General features: G+C 37.8%; 1 protein-coding gene across 1 annotated transcript in view; it reads right to left on the bottom strand.

Moving 5' to 3' along the window:
* The window catches only part of LOC140751343 (synaptic vesicular amine transporter), a 33,155-nt gene extending 25,762 nt beyond the window's left edge, over positions 1–7,393 (bottom strand). Inside the window, exons 1-2 of the mRNA XM_073085251.1 lie at positions 7,256–7,393; positions 2,984–3,128 (exon numbers count right to left, since the gene is read on the bottom strand). Of these exons, the coding sequence (XP_072941352.1) occupies positions 2,984–3,113 (130 nt within the window). The 5' untranslated portion in view covers positions 3,114–3,128; positions 7,256–7,393. The remainder of the gene's footprint in view (positions 1–2,983; positions 3,129–7,255) is intronic.
* Between the last annotated feature and the right edge of the window lie 7,681 nt (positions 7,394–15,074).

The raw sequence follows: 15,074 nt of genomic DNA, 5'->3' as shown, positions 1-15,074 counted from the left end.
AGTGCGTTAATAGACAGCTGCCTTTTCACTCGCTCCCTTGTCCGCATATTTATCAGGTTGATTACAGATGTCCCTGGGCCGCAGTACGCGATAGGCAATGGAAATTAAAAACATACATATAGGAGTAACGAAAAAATTCTAAATCTTTGATTAAAAATCACACCCCAAGTTACCTTTGATCCATCGTGAATCCATCGAGATGGTTTCAACAAGTAGGCACTTAGCTTTATCACATAGGACAGCGGTACTCAACCTGTTTGAAGCTTCTATAACTTGCCAACAGATGGCGGTAGTAGAATCATTATATTATTTTCAAAACATTGTTCTTTTTTATAATAAAGGGGTAGCAGACAAGCATGCTGTACACCTGGTGGTAAGTGCCGCCCGTGGACAACTGTGATCAATTCTACATAGGATTAGATTCTTACTTGAGATCGGTCACTGATTCAGCTACCCCTGAGGACTAAGCTGGAACGCCTCGGAAAAGTATGTCTCCCTTACCACACCCCTCAAACCAGAACACAGCAGCGCTTAACACTTTTTTAAGATTCTCAGATATGCAGGTTTCCTCATAATGTTTTCCTTCATCGTTTAAGCAAGTGATAATTGATTTCTAATACACACATAACTTTGAAAAAATCAGAGGTGCGTGATTGGGATTTGAACCTCGAACCCCTCGATCAAGAGGCCGAGTTTCTTAACCACTAGGCTATCAATGCTTTCTATCTAACACAATAGTATAAAATAATTCGAATTCTCACTGACATCACAAACTGCAAGTTAAAATAAATAGTACCACTTTCTTTTATTAAATGTAAATGAATACGGTTTAGAATAACTGTTATTCAAATAACCACCCTTCTACCCTTATATTGTATTAAGTTAAACGTAGTTCGGCTTAGCCGTGGCGTTTGCTATACCGAATATTTTATTCAATTCATGTAACTAGTAAAGTGTAGCAGTCGAGGGGTCCGAAGTTCAAATCCCAGGCACGCACCTCTGATTTTCAAAAATTATGTGCGTATTAGTAATTAATTATCACTTGCTTAAACGGTGAAGGAAAACATCGTAAGGAAACCTGCATACCTGAGAGATTTATAAAAGAAAAATCTCAATGGTATGTGAAGTCTACCAATACGCACTTGGCCAGCGCGGTGGACTATGGCCTAATCCTACTCATTCTGAGAGGAGACCCGTGCCCCGCAGTGGGACAGTAATGGGTTGATGATGATGTAACTACTTTTAAAGGTGGTAGAACCCTCTGTGGTTCGACTCCGCCACACCTATTTCTGCCTAATAACAGCTTTGTTAAGCGCTGTGCTCTGGTTTGAAGGGTGTGGTAAGGTAGACATACTTTTGCGTTCCAACTTAGAGGGTAGCGGCGCATCTGTGGCCGACTTCAGGTAGGAATATCTAATCCAATCTGAGGTTGATTACAGATGTCCATGGGCATCAGTAGCTACTTACTATCAAGTAGACTGCATACGTTTCCTTCTTCACCATTATAAAAATAAGAAAAAAAAGAAAGAAACAACATTTTAATTCGAAGCCTTCTTGTAAGAACTGCGATGCAACATCAATAAGCCAAAGTGTAGGCACCTCAGGTTGAGAACCGTAGCGCAAGATGGCCGCCAATCGGTCGAGTGCTTGATAAATAATTCATTACGCCTTTTCCCGCGGAATGGTTGTAGTGACATAGCCCGCTTTCAACAACCAACTTCGTTTAAACGAAACATCATTGCAATTGTAAACGTAAACAGTGTTTAAACGAAGCGTCTTACAAGTGTAAACGTAATGGTTTGGCTTAAACGAACTAGCTTTATCTTTGTTATATAGAATGGTTGCAATTTTAAACGGACACAGCCTGTTTAAACGAAGAATTATTGCAAGTATAAACGTAAAAAAGTGGTTTAAACTTTAAACGAATGAGCGAGGATTTTTGGTTTATAAACGCATGATTGTAATAATTATTATACTCGGAAACAGGCCTGAATAAACGAAATATTATTGCAATTGTAAACCAAACCTTTTTATTTGTAAATGTAATGTAATTTACTCCTTAGAGCCGATCAATCAAAATAAAGGCGTTATATTTCTCTGCCCATAAGAGAAAATAACATTTAATGTCTTTATTTTGGCTTTTTAAATAATATTTACCATTCCCTTATACAAATCCACGATTTCGAACTATTTTGACGACCAATGTCATTCTAATGTTCAAATAAAGAAAAACGAACACAATATGATAATATATACCAACAATATATACGGTTCAGTTTGCATGGACGTTCTTGCCGCAAACGTGTAAGATGTGGAATGAACTTCGTCCTGAGGTATTCCCGTAGCGCTATGACATGGGGCTCTTCAAAAAAGTTGCAAAAAGAGCTCTTATACAAAGCTGGCAATGCATTGGCGGCTCTGGTGTTGCAAATGTCCATAGGCAACGTTGACTGCTTTCCATCAGGTAGCACGTCTGCTTTATCTTTAGGCACAAATATAAAAAAAAATGCTACTTCTAATAAAAAAACTGGTTCTACCACTTGTTCTTCCTGTCTCCCTCTTATTCTTCATATCTTCCCTATTATCCTTCTTATTGTAATCTTCAAATAAAGGTACTCACACACACTGATTCACACCGGGAGAGTTCAGTTGCCTATATTACAGGTTCATGCCCAGTTTAGGCAACTGAAGATAAATGTTATGTCCAATCTTACTATAATGCTAACCTAATAACATTGTGTTATTTTTAGAGATGGGTTGTACTAGGTAAATTTGGGACTAGGTATGCCTGTTAGTCCTAGTATTAAAAAATACGTGATCCAGAAATCTGCTCCACCTAGTCCCATAAAATACTAGGTACTTATTCTTGGACTAGGTCCGACCTAGTCCGGTAAAATACCTAGTCCCGGTACCTGTTCCAGTATATACGCCTCACCTCTAGTTATTTTATGAAATAAAGATTTTTATTATTATTTTTACTCACCAACGGTGGTCAACAGCATGTTATCGAGCAGTAGCGCGACGGCTACCACCACCAGCAGCAGCTTCCGCGACTCGCGGAGCGCCGCCACCCTCGCGCGCCAGCCACCCATCCCGCCGGATGCTGCGCCCATCTTCTGATTCTGGACCTGTTCGATTTGTTCCATACAAATTAAAAATATAGACTTATATATAATCGTTGTTCATGCCTATAATTGGCACTCATACGAACCCTATTAGTATTAATACTACTATAGTGTACTTCTAAGTACTATATAATGTATTGTGTGTGTTGCTGTTGGCATGTAAATAAATAAATAAGATGATAATTTGTAGATTTGAAGACATTGCATATTTTTCTGTTCACCCAAAGGTTGACTGGTAGAGAATGCTTTTAGCATTGTACCAATTTTTATGGTATAATAAAGTTTTAAATATATTCTGGTGATTTTTTTGAATCATTTTAAACATATTTTTGAAGGTAGAACCCTTTGTGGTTCGGCGGCACCACCGCCACACCTATTTCTGTTATAACAGTGTCAAACGCAGTGTTCTGGTTTGGAAGGTGTGGTGGAATGTCCTTTTTTGCGTTCCAGCTTAGTCCTCAGGGGTAGCGGCGCATCTATGGCCGACCTCATGTTGAAATCTAATCCTATCTGGGTTTGATTGCAGCTGTCCATGGGCGTCAGTAGCTACTTCCCATCAGGTGGACTGCATGCTCGTCTGCTACTATATTATACAGAAAAACTCCATTACAAGATTTTATAAGCAATCGACACTAGTAAGACTGAATAAACGCTTGCAAAAGGAATAAAGTCATTAATTCATTGCGCAAATCATTCTTTACGACAGAAATCAAAATGGCCACCGGAAGTGCGTCTTTAGCGCATAAAATGGCGCGTTTAAATTTTAACAAGCTGTCTGACAGCGTCATTTTAGACACCATTTTAACAACTTTGTCTCACAATAAAACATCTTTGATTCACAAAAATAAAAACATAATTTGCAAATTCTTATTGTATTTATTTTTATTTACTTATTATTCATTGTATTGTTATATAATATAGGAGTAGCAGACGAGCATGCAGTCCATCTTATGGTAAGAAGCTACTGCCGCCCATGGACATCTATAATCAACCCCAGATAGGACTCCTACATGAGGTCGGCCACAGATGCGCCGCTACCTCTAGGGACTAAGCTGTAATGCCACTGATAAGTATGTCTCCGTTACCCTTACCACACCCTTCAAACCAGAACACAGCAACGCTTAACACTGCTGTTATTAGGTAGAAGTAGGCGGTGCCGTCGGAATCGAACCACAAAGGGTTCACCACACTCGTTCTACTATCTTCATTACTTGATTTCTTTTTTACAAAGCTCTTCGGTATGTAGGTCTCTTTAAGTTTTCCTTCAACGGTAAAGCAAGGGATTTTTTTTAATACGCACGTACTTAATTGAATATCATCATCACCTATTACTGTCCCACTGCTGGGCACGGGTCTCCTCTCAGAATGAGAAGGATTAGGCCATAGTCCACCGCGCTGGCCAAGTGCGTATTGGTAGACTTTACATACCTTTGAGTTAGTTTTTTTATAAATCTCTCAGGTTTCCTCACGATATCTTCCTTCATCGTTTTAAGCAAGTGACAATTAATTTCTAATACGCACATAACTTTGAAAAATTCGAGCCTAGGAATTATCTATTTATCTTTGTATAATAATAAAATATAATAACTTTAGATAATCAACCCTTTGAAATCAAAAGCGAGTCATAAGTTCTAACACGTCAAGATGGCGGCCGGAAATGAGCGCGCTAACGACGGTACCAGTAATGGCGGCGTTTCCGGCTGTCACTTGGAATTGATTTTGATAGATCTTTGTGGCTTTTGGCAATTATTTAGTTAAAGTTAAAGGTGGTAGAACCCTTTGTGGTTCGACTCCGGCGGCACCACCGCCACACCTATTTCTGCCTAATAACAGCAGTGTTAGGCGCTGCTGTGTTCCGGTTTGAAGGGTGTGGTAAGGGAGACAGACTTTTCCGAGGCGTTCCAGCTTAGTCCTGAGGGGTAGCGGCGCATCTGTGGCCGACCTCAGGTAGGAATATCTTATCCTATCTGGGGTTGATTACAGATGTCCATGGGCGGCAGTAGCCACTTACCATCAGGTGGACTGCATGCTCGTCTGCTACTCTTATATTATAAAAAAAAAAAAAAAAAAAAAATTATTTAGTTATATTAACGAAGTTTTTGGTATATATCTGTAACCACAAAAGATTCCACCTCTTAGCAGTTGGAATCCGAGGGCACTACCGCCACACCTATTTCTGTCTAATAACAGCAGTGTAGCGCTGCTGTGCTCTGGTTTGAAGGGTGTGGTAAGAGGGACTTTTAGGTGGTTCTTTATTCCTCTAAGAAACAATGCCGACGTCAGATATAATACATGTATGAGGGTAGTATTGTCATCCTATCTAAGGTTATGAACCTACAGCTTTCCAGCTAGTTCAATAAAAAAAAAATCATTTAGCTATCTGGGAATCAAACCTATATACCAGAGTAGATAATCGATTCTCAACAGAACTCGTTTTTACAAAGAAACTTTGTACATATAATATACCTCTTAGATATGATCCGTATTTAGCGATAAGAATCGTCGATTAAAGTTATTTCCCCAGAGACCAAGATCAGTTTCAACCCCTTAAGAGTTAAATTTCAAAAACCCGAATCGAGATCCACTTTTACAAGCTTTTATTTATTGAGCATAGTCTTAAACCCGAATCGAAATCCTAGATTTATTTAACGTGTTTACAGTACAACTAATGGTATGTGGCTACTGCCGCCCATGAACGTGTGTGAAAAAACTAATTATCTATCACTTGGTATACCTGTGAAGGAAAACATCGTTAAGAAATCTACACGCCTAAAAGTTTTTAAAAAAAGTTTTGTGAAAGAAAAAACAGTTCTCTCAAGGATGAAAGAACAACCCCGTGTCCTACGCCAATGCCTCCCTTATGGGGGTCGGAGATGAGCGTGGGGAACCCTTCCACTACGCCCGGTTTACGCTGCGGATAGGGAGGTCTGAGGATTTCTCTCTCTCCCTCTCCGCAGCCTTGAAAATTTCACAACTTTAACTATTTTCTAACCTAACCTATCCTAAACTATCCTAGAATCCTGCAAGCCGCTGGGCCCGCAGCCCTGCCCTTGCGGCCCGCGGACCTTTCCAATTTTTTTTTTATAATATAAGAGTAGAAGACGAGCAAGCAGTCCACCTGATGGTAAGTGGCTACTTCCGCCCATGGACATCTGTAATCAACCCCAGATAGGATAAGATATTCCTACCTGAGGTCGACCACAGATGCGCCGCTACCCCTGAGGACTAAGCTGGAACGCCTCGGAAAAGTCTGTCTCCCTTACCACACCCTTCAAAATGGAACACAGCAGCGCCTAACACTGCTGTTATTAGGTAGAAATAGGTGTGGCGGTGGTGCCGCCGGAGTCGAACCACAAAGGGTTCTACCACCTTCCAATTCAATTTACCTCCGCCTTCCTTGGCCTACGCTTCTCCTAATAATGTCTAAATCCTTCCCATTCTACGAACAGACTGTGCCCAGTAATGGGACAATAATGACCTAATGATGATAATTGTGTGCCGTTCGATATTTTGTAAGAAAATTTTGAAAATTAAAGAAATTCAACAAGTTGTTTAGTAAGAAATTATTATCATGTTTCTTGTAGCATTAAATATGTCTACAATTCTGTAGCATTCTGTAGCGCTTTCCAAAACTATTTTATGGATGTACAATAATATTGTAGCTGATTTACAAAAAAAATATTGACTTATAAAAATCTTTTAGAATATTAGTTTAGAATCGTCTTGAAAACCCCGTCTAGAATAGAAAAATAAGTATTTTTTCTTTTATTAAACGTACAATAGATACCTTTTCTTATTGTAACACAAATAATATCTTAAATTTTATTTATGACAATAATTTTGGAAATTCTTTTTACAGAAAGGTCCAAAAAGTGTATTGCGAAGTGATTCTTTTCCTGCCAAGGATTTAATTTATGAGAACATTTTTGAAAATCTCTTTATATTGTATATCCAAAAATTGTATTGCGAAGTCACTATTTCCATGTCTAGGTTCAAACACCCAGACCTGCAGCTTTATTTGCAATTTTTATCCACCGGTTGACGCTTAACGCTTTGACATCAAAGCTCATAAATCAAAGCTTATCTCAAAGCTTTCGAACTTAAAAAAGCTTAACTTATAACATACTCACCCTAAATACTCCACGCGTACCCCATTTTCAAAAAACTCAAAATTACTAAGAATTATAAGAAAATACTATTTTTTAATAATTATTAGACGACCGTTCCCGCTTGCGTTCGGTGGCCGACTGTGTTCTGGCTCAAATGCGAAATATTAGTACGAATGCATCCAGTTATGTTTGATCTTTGATATATATAAGCTACCCCCCTCTGGAGGCCATTTTGTGTTACGACGGGGAAGGGGGGGAGCTCTAGCTACACTGGGTACTTCTTATCAAACGCCAAGTTTCGTTTCACGGAATTTAATATTGAAATACGACCCCATAAGGTTTACTTTTCGTTGCAGTCGAAATAAATCCTGTAAGGGATTTGCCTGCAAGGGAAATGGGGTAGTATTTCGTAATAATAAGGTTTAGTTTCGCTTGTAGATAAAACTGAAAGCTACAGGTTTTCGATAAGTCTGCTGAAAGTGTGGCTCACGCGTGACATGTAGAACAACGCAAGTGAGTTTTTGTAAGATTAAACTAAATATTAATAGCAAAATATTATAAAAACAAAAAAATTTTCTGGTTAAAATATAGTCGACGTTACTTACACAATTTATACGAATCCAACTACACCTCATATGTCCGTCAAGCCGTTTAGACTGTAGGGCGTTACAAAGAATAAAACGTCGTGTTTGTATGTCATTCTTTGGCATTTATGTATGAGCTTACGTAAGGATATACATAAGCTCGAAATCATTATACATAGACTAAACTCTTTTCATTCTAAAACGTAGGGCATTCCATAGGTGGGATAGTTTTTTCTTTATAATATAGTAGCAGACGATCATGCACCACCTGATGGTAAGTGGCTACCGCCGCCCATGGGCATCTGTTATCAACCCCAGATAGGATTAGATATTCCTACCTGAGGTCCGTCACTGATGCGCCGAATGCGAACTAAGCTGGAACGCCTCGGATATGTATGTCTCCCTTACCACACCCTTCAAACCAGAACACAGGAGCGGTTAACATTGCTGTTTTGAAATTGTTATGAAAATGATAGGAGATAATTAACGATTGTTGATTGACGCTTAATCTAGTATTCTTATGATTTTGTGTATGAAAAATCGTCTTTCTTATTTTAAGTTTTCTGCTTCAGCCATAGATAAGTAAAGATTACTCACTCCTAACAAGAAAATGTACCCAGTTTTGAGAATTGAAATAGTTGCGTAAACAAGTTTTGCCACGTCTCCGTGCTAAAATGTCCCTAAAATATTTGAAATAATTATTTATTTATTATGTAAATTACGCAGTATTAGTTATTTATTCGTAAATTTTCTCTAAAAATGTTTTTATTTGTCAATAATTCAAAAAAAGAACTTACTAATAAGCTGTTTGTGGCTTCATTCCATTTCAAGGCGGCGAAGTATCTTTACTAATCTATGGCTTCAGCATTTAAAAGAACTTCCAACTAAAATAATACACCCAAAAGTTCACTTGCAACGTTCTACATACAGTCCGTAATAAGAGGTCCTTAATTTCTCTGTCTGTCTCTGTTATTCGCGCCCACATTCCTATTTCTGTCCCTTTCTCTCCTTTTAAGTACCATCCAGGCCCTTTTATGGCCCACACTATACCCATACATATGGATTTGATCATGAAATTGAATTATTTTTAACGTGTCTTTTCTATCTGCGAATACTGACCCTTAGTTTTCATTTCCCCCCCTAAGGCTGCCTCTAGACCTACAATAACATTGTTCAATACTTTTATCTAATCTTCTAAATATATATAATTAAAGGTGAACATAAAACTAAACTAAACTGACATAGTGATCTATCAACGCACAGCCCAAACCACTGGACGGATCGGGCTGAAATTAGCAGCGTTTAACACTGCTGTTATAACATAAATAGGTGTGGCGGACGTGCCGCCGGAGTCGAACCACAGAGGGTTATACCTTTAAAACTTAAACACTAAATGCTTTTAAGAGCTAGAATGAAGTCATGATTTCTAAAGGACTACAATCCTTTTCTTCTTTATTAAAAGAATTTTGGTACCGTCCCCTTTTAAAGCACTGTTCAAATACAGACGGTAAAAGCTCTAAGCGGAACTAGGGGGCTTTACGTCATCACACTAATTTAATTAAAGATATTTATTATTAAAAAGCTGAAACTTTTATCATAGAGCAGTGATAGCCTAGTGGTTAGGAAAGGCCTCTTGATCGAGGGGTCCGAGGTTCAAATCCTAGGCACCTCTGATGTTTCAAAGTTATGTGCGTATTAGAAATTAATGATCACTTGCTTAAACGGTGAAGTAAAATATAGTGAGGAAACCTGAGAAATCTTAAAAAAAATTCAAAGGTATGTGTAGTCTACCAATACGCACTTGTCCAGCGCGGTGGACTATGGCCTAATCCTTCTCAATCTGAGAGGAGACCCGTGCCCAGCAGTGGGACAGTAATGGGTTGATGATGATGATATCTTAAATGACCCGTTTCTCTCTCTCTCTCACACACTTAGTGTAAGATAGAACTTGTGATTCGACGCCGGCGGTACCCTCGTCACACTTATTTCTGCCTTATAACAGCAGTATTAAACGCTGCTGTTTGAGTTTGATAAGGAGACATACTTTTCCGATGCATTCCACCTTAGACCGATCTTAGGTAGGAATCTAATCTTATCTGGAGTTCATTATATAAATCCATGGGCAGTAGCCACTTACCATCAGGTGGACTGTATGCTCGTCTGTTACTCAATTACAAAAAAGGCGCTTTAAACTTATAACCAGTAAATTCAGGTTTAAAATAGTTTGTATTTTCATGCTCCCTTATAGCGACATAAGGGCCCATTCGAAGTAGCGTTATTAATTCACTAGGCGGTAAATACACCCTTTCGCAATGCTCTGCCCCTGAACACTAGAATTTTGGGCCCCTTTAAAATTGTTAGAAGAAAATATTTGTAGGTATTTTGACAATGTATTTACTCCTATGGCTGCTCTGATAACGAATACTAAAACTAACTGTCCCACTGCTGGGCACGTGTGTATTGGTAGACATCACATACCTTTGAAAACTTTTGTTAAAAATCCCTCACTTAGGTTTCTTCACGATCACACTTTACCGTGTTATAATAAATCTCTCTAATTTTCGCCTGCGGGTATTCTTCAGTGATTTTCTGCGAAGAAAAGTATCAATTAATTGTTCTTTAAAATAATTCTCTGACGGCGGTTAGATTCTATTCACGATGCTCCATCTCGCTCGCACTTACGAGTGACCGATTCTCTCTTTCTAACACTTAAACCGACCCTTAGGGAGAGGAAAATGGACATAGAATACTGTGGAGTAGTTTTCATACTAAAACTTTAATAATATTGTTTAATTTTTACTTTTTACTTTTAAACCATACTAAAGATTAATTCACTTGTTTGTACATGATCAAATACTTTATAATAAATATCATATATAAAGGTGGTAGAACCTTTTGTTGTTCGACTCCGGCGACGCCACCGCCACATCTATGTCTGCCAACTAACAGCAGTGTTAAACGCTGTTGTATTCTGGTTTGAAGGATGTGATAAGAGACATACCAGAGCATTCCAGCTTAGTCCTCAGGGGTAGCGGCGCATCTGTGGCCGACATCAGGTAGGAATCTAATCCTATGTTCTATCCACACCATCAAGTGAACTGCATGCTCATCTGCCACTCGTATATTATAAAAAAACGGCATAGTCCACGGTGTGGGCCACATATTGATAGACTTCACACTTGGGGATTTTCTCTATAAATCTCTCAGGTGTGCAGATTTCCTTATGATGTTTTCCTTCACCGTTACATCAAGTGATAATTGATTTCTAATTCGTTCGTAACTTTGAAAAGATGCGTGCCTGGGATTTGTACCTTGGGCCACTCGAATGAGAAAAGAAGTTTTGGAACTTGGTTGATACGGTTTGCAGCCTAGAGGTTCACCTTGTTTTATAATTAAGTCCATCTGATGGTAAGTGGCTTCTGCCGCCCAACTATAATCATGGCCTCTATGGTGTCATTATTATTAAAGAAAACGTGTGGCACTCGGAGACTGCCGCGGTAAAGCTATTGCATAGCATTTTTTATGCTATGAAAACGCTCAGAAGGAATTCCAGAAATACAATATATTCTTCCATAATCATCAACATTTACATTCATACATCTTTATCCACTATTTTATCATATCTCCATTATATAAGACATTGCAAATATCAGCTGACATTTCATAACTCCAAGCAAGACTGAACATTCTAAAATATAAAATAGAAAAGTATTTAATAAGTGACATAAAGTATTAACAACCAGCAATATAAATGGATCAATGCGATGTGCCTGTGACATTTGGCCGAATGTTACAGGTACATCGCATTTTTCATTAATAAATGCACTTTGTTTATTCATATTTAAAACACTTTGTACACAAATTATTTGTACCATAAATCATAATGGCGTTTTGATTTTGTGCTGTCAAGTCTATCAGTTGTAATTGTACGTTTAAAAATAACAAACACTCTTTTACGTTATTTTATCAATCCAGAATTCAACATAGCTTATGTTGATAAAACATATTATTTGGATAATATGGTAATATAATTTTGAATTTTATAATGGGAATATAAAATATACTTCACGCAATTTTAAGATTTCTGCACGGATTATAAAAAAATGTGTATTACTGCCATCTGTGTTCAAGTTGACGAATTAAGGTTATCAAATAAAATAATAAGGAATGTAAAATAATACTTTATTCAATTATATCCATATTTTTCTATTGACAGTCAACAACTCGGTTGCCTGGAGACTTGATATCCAACAGTCCTCCACCGCTATTTTCACTTACACCACCAGGGGCGCCGGCAGCATTTGGTCAAGGTGACGGCGCACCAGTATGCCATTTTCAGTTTTGACTTCATAATGGAGACTACCTAATCTTCGGATGACGACTCCGAACTCCCATTTAACTCTTGGGTTGGTGTAACTGCGGACTTGTACCTTATCACCTTGTCCGAACTCCTGCGTTGGCGATGCATTGTAATGTAATCTGGATAGTGGGGCGGATTTCTTAAATAAGGCATGCATATAGGTTCTTACCTCTCTGCCGAACATTAACTGATAAGGTGATAACTCTTTTGTATGTGGTGTACGTCTCAAGCGTGCCTTGACAGTTAACAGTTTATCAAATAAACTTCCGCTCTTGCTGATATAAAAGAACATTCAGGTATTAGCCGATTATTTTCTTTTTGTACATTCAAAAATTTAAATTTTAGCTTTGTATATATTTCTTCAAATTCGTACCTGTATTTTATTCCCTCTTGAAAATTTAGAAGAGTAAGCCATTCAATTTTTTCTTGAATCGCGTAGAATTTGTTCAAATTTTCTTGTAAAGAATTCAGTCGTATATTTATTTCTTCAATGTCAATTTTTTTCTATTCCCGAAATGTAATTTTCGGTTCGTTTCATTAACCCACGTAATGTGGCTCGTATTTCCTTATTGTTTTTTAGTTCATTCGACATCTCGTCGCCAATATCAAATAAAATAATAAGGAATGTAAAATAATACTTTATTCAATTATATCCATATTTTTCTATTGACAGTCAACAACTCGGTTGCCTGAAGACTTGATAGTTGGATATCAAGTCTCCAGGCAACCGAGTTGTTGAAAGGTGTTACTTATTTTCGTTACGGAATTTCTCGATTCGGTCGCCGCGCTCAAAGCCCGCGATAAAAGCTATGCAATAGCTTAATAAAATACATTAATACATGGTTTTTATCGGTGTCGTCTCCGCGTATTTCTCTGTCCAACACAGCCGCTATATCACTAATCACTGAATCGCTCTGAAGAGTTACACTGAGCGGAGATTGACTTATTCATTTGTGATAATGGCGCCATTCATTAATAAATATACCTATAATGATACTACCGTAGCTTCTACATAGCTCCTCTTTTATATTTTTATTTAAAGTTACTAAGCATTTAATAAATGATGATTATTAATAAACTAGCAATGCCCGCGGCTTGGCCAACGTTTTGAAAAAAAAAAACATAACATAGATATAACTGAAAATTTGTACCTTCATTGGAATTACAGTGGCGCCATCGAAAATTGGTCGCACTAACTCAGAAACCTTCGTGGGTACGTACATAGACAAACATTCATTTTTATATATACAGAAGATCATTTATGTAATGTTTACTTACAGATCGAACTATTGGCCAAGTGCAAGTCGAACTCGCACACCGGTTCCGTACCACCAGAATGTTCATTTTTTTTTTATTTTTAGTATTTGTTATCATAAGCCAGCTATACAAGTAAATGTATTGTGAAAATTTGAACTGTCTGCTTATTACAGTTCAATAGATAAACCGAGAAACATCGAATACGTTAATCGACTCGTGAGGAAACCTGCATACCTGAGATTTAGAAAAAAAATCATAAGGTATGTGAAGTCTACCAATACGCACTTGTCCATCGCGGTGGACTACCTAATCCTTCTCATTATGAGAGGAGACCCGTGCCCAGTAGTGGAACAGTAATGGGTTGATGATGATGTACAGAACCCTTAAAACCGTGGACAACAGAACAACATACTTTATAATAATATAAACAATCTTGCAGTCGCCTTTCAGAACTTATATAAATTGGTCTAATACTGATATTGTCACGTTCTTGGAAACTTACTTCGCAAGACATACACTTAAGTTAAGTTAACTTTAGTTTAACTTAAACTTTAGTTATAAGGTCGTAGAACGTTGGCTATAATCTTATACCTAATATATATAACTCAAAGGTGACTAACTGACGTAGTGATCTATCAACGCACAGCCCAAACCACTGGACGGATCGGGCTGAAATTTGGCATGCAGGTACATGTTATGACGTAGGCATCCGCTAAGAAAGGATTTTGATCAATTCTGCCCCCAAGGGGATAAAATAGGGGATGAAAATATTACTTCGTAAAGCGAGCGAAGCCGCGGGCAAAAGCTCGTCTTATATATAAAATTCTCGTGTCACAATGTTAGTTACCGTACTCCTCCGAAACGGCTTTAATGATTTTCACCAAATTTTATATGCATATTCAGTAGGTCTGAGAATCGGCTACTATCTATGTTTCTTACCCCTAAGTGATAAGGGTAGTTCACCCTTAACATTTTTTTATTTATATGGCAACACAACGTGTGCCGGGTCAGCTAGTGTATGTTCAAAGTTTAGAAATAATATATAATAATAAATAATTTCAAAAATCAGGCTTGAAGGACCAACTTTTTTCAAAAACTTTTTTAAACGGAAATATTTATATTTCCGATTAAAGTAATGCTAATTGGTATAAAATCTTTATGGGTCTCGAACCCAGACCAAGGGTCGAAAGTCCAGTCATACCACTGCGTCATCGCCCACCCCATAATCTATTCGCATACCAACCCCTATTATATTGCGAGGATCTTTATACCCCAGTTATTTGATCCCTGTATTGTTATTGCAAACAAAAAACACCCCTATTTTGCGAATATAAGACTCAAAATGCCTCAGCGATACCATACATCTCAATTGTTAAGAAGGGAAAAAGGTCTTATTGTGCGAAATGAGCTTTATTGCATTAGAATTAAAGTTTAATTCAATTTGCGAGTGAGACACTTCATTCTTATCATGTAGGGTGTCTATGAGTTATGCTTTACGTAAGTTCATCAACCCTCTGTCCCAATGCTGGGCACGGGTCTCTCAGAATGAGAAGGATTAGGCCATAGTCCACCGCGCTGGACAAGTGAAGATTGATAGACTTCACATACCTTCGAAAACTTTTAATTTATAATTTCATAG

This window comes from Epargyreus clarus, unplaced genomic scaffold (assembly GCF_041222505.1).
Source record: "Epargyreus clarus isolate Ecla_fem2 unplaced genomic scaffold, WU_Ecla_fem_2.2 ptg000022l, whole genome shotgun sequence".
NCBI lineage: Eukaryota > Metazoa > Arthropoda > Insecta > Lepidoptera > Hesperiidae > Epargyreus > Epargyreus clarus.
This window is presented reverse-complemented; position numbering and strand designations above follow the sequence as displayed.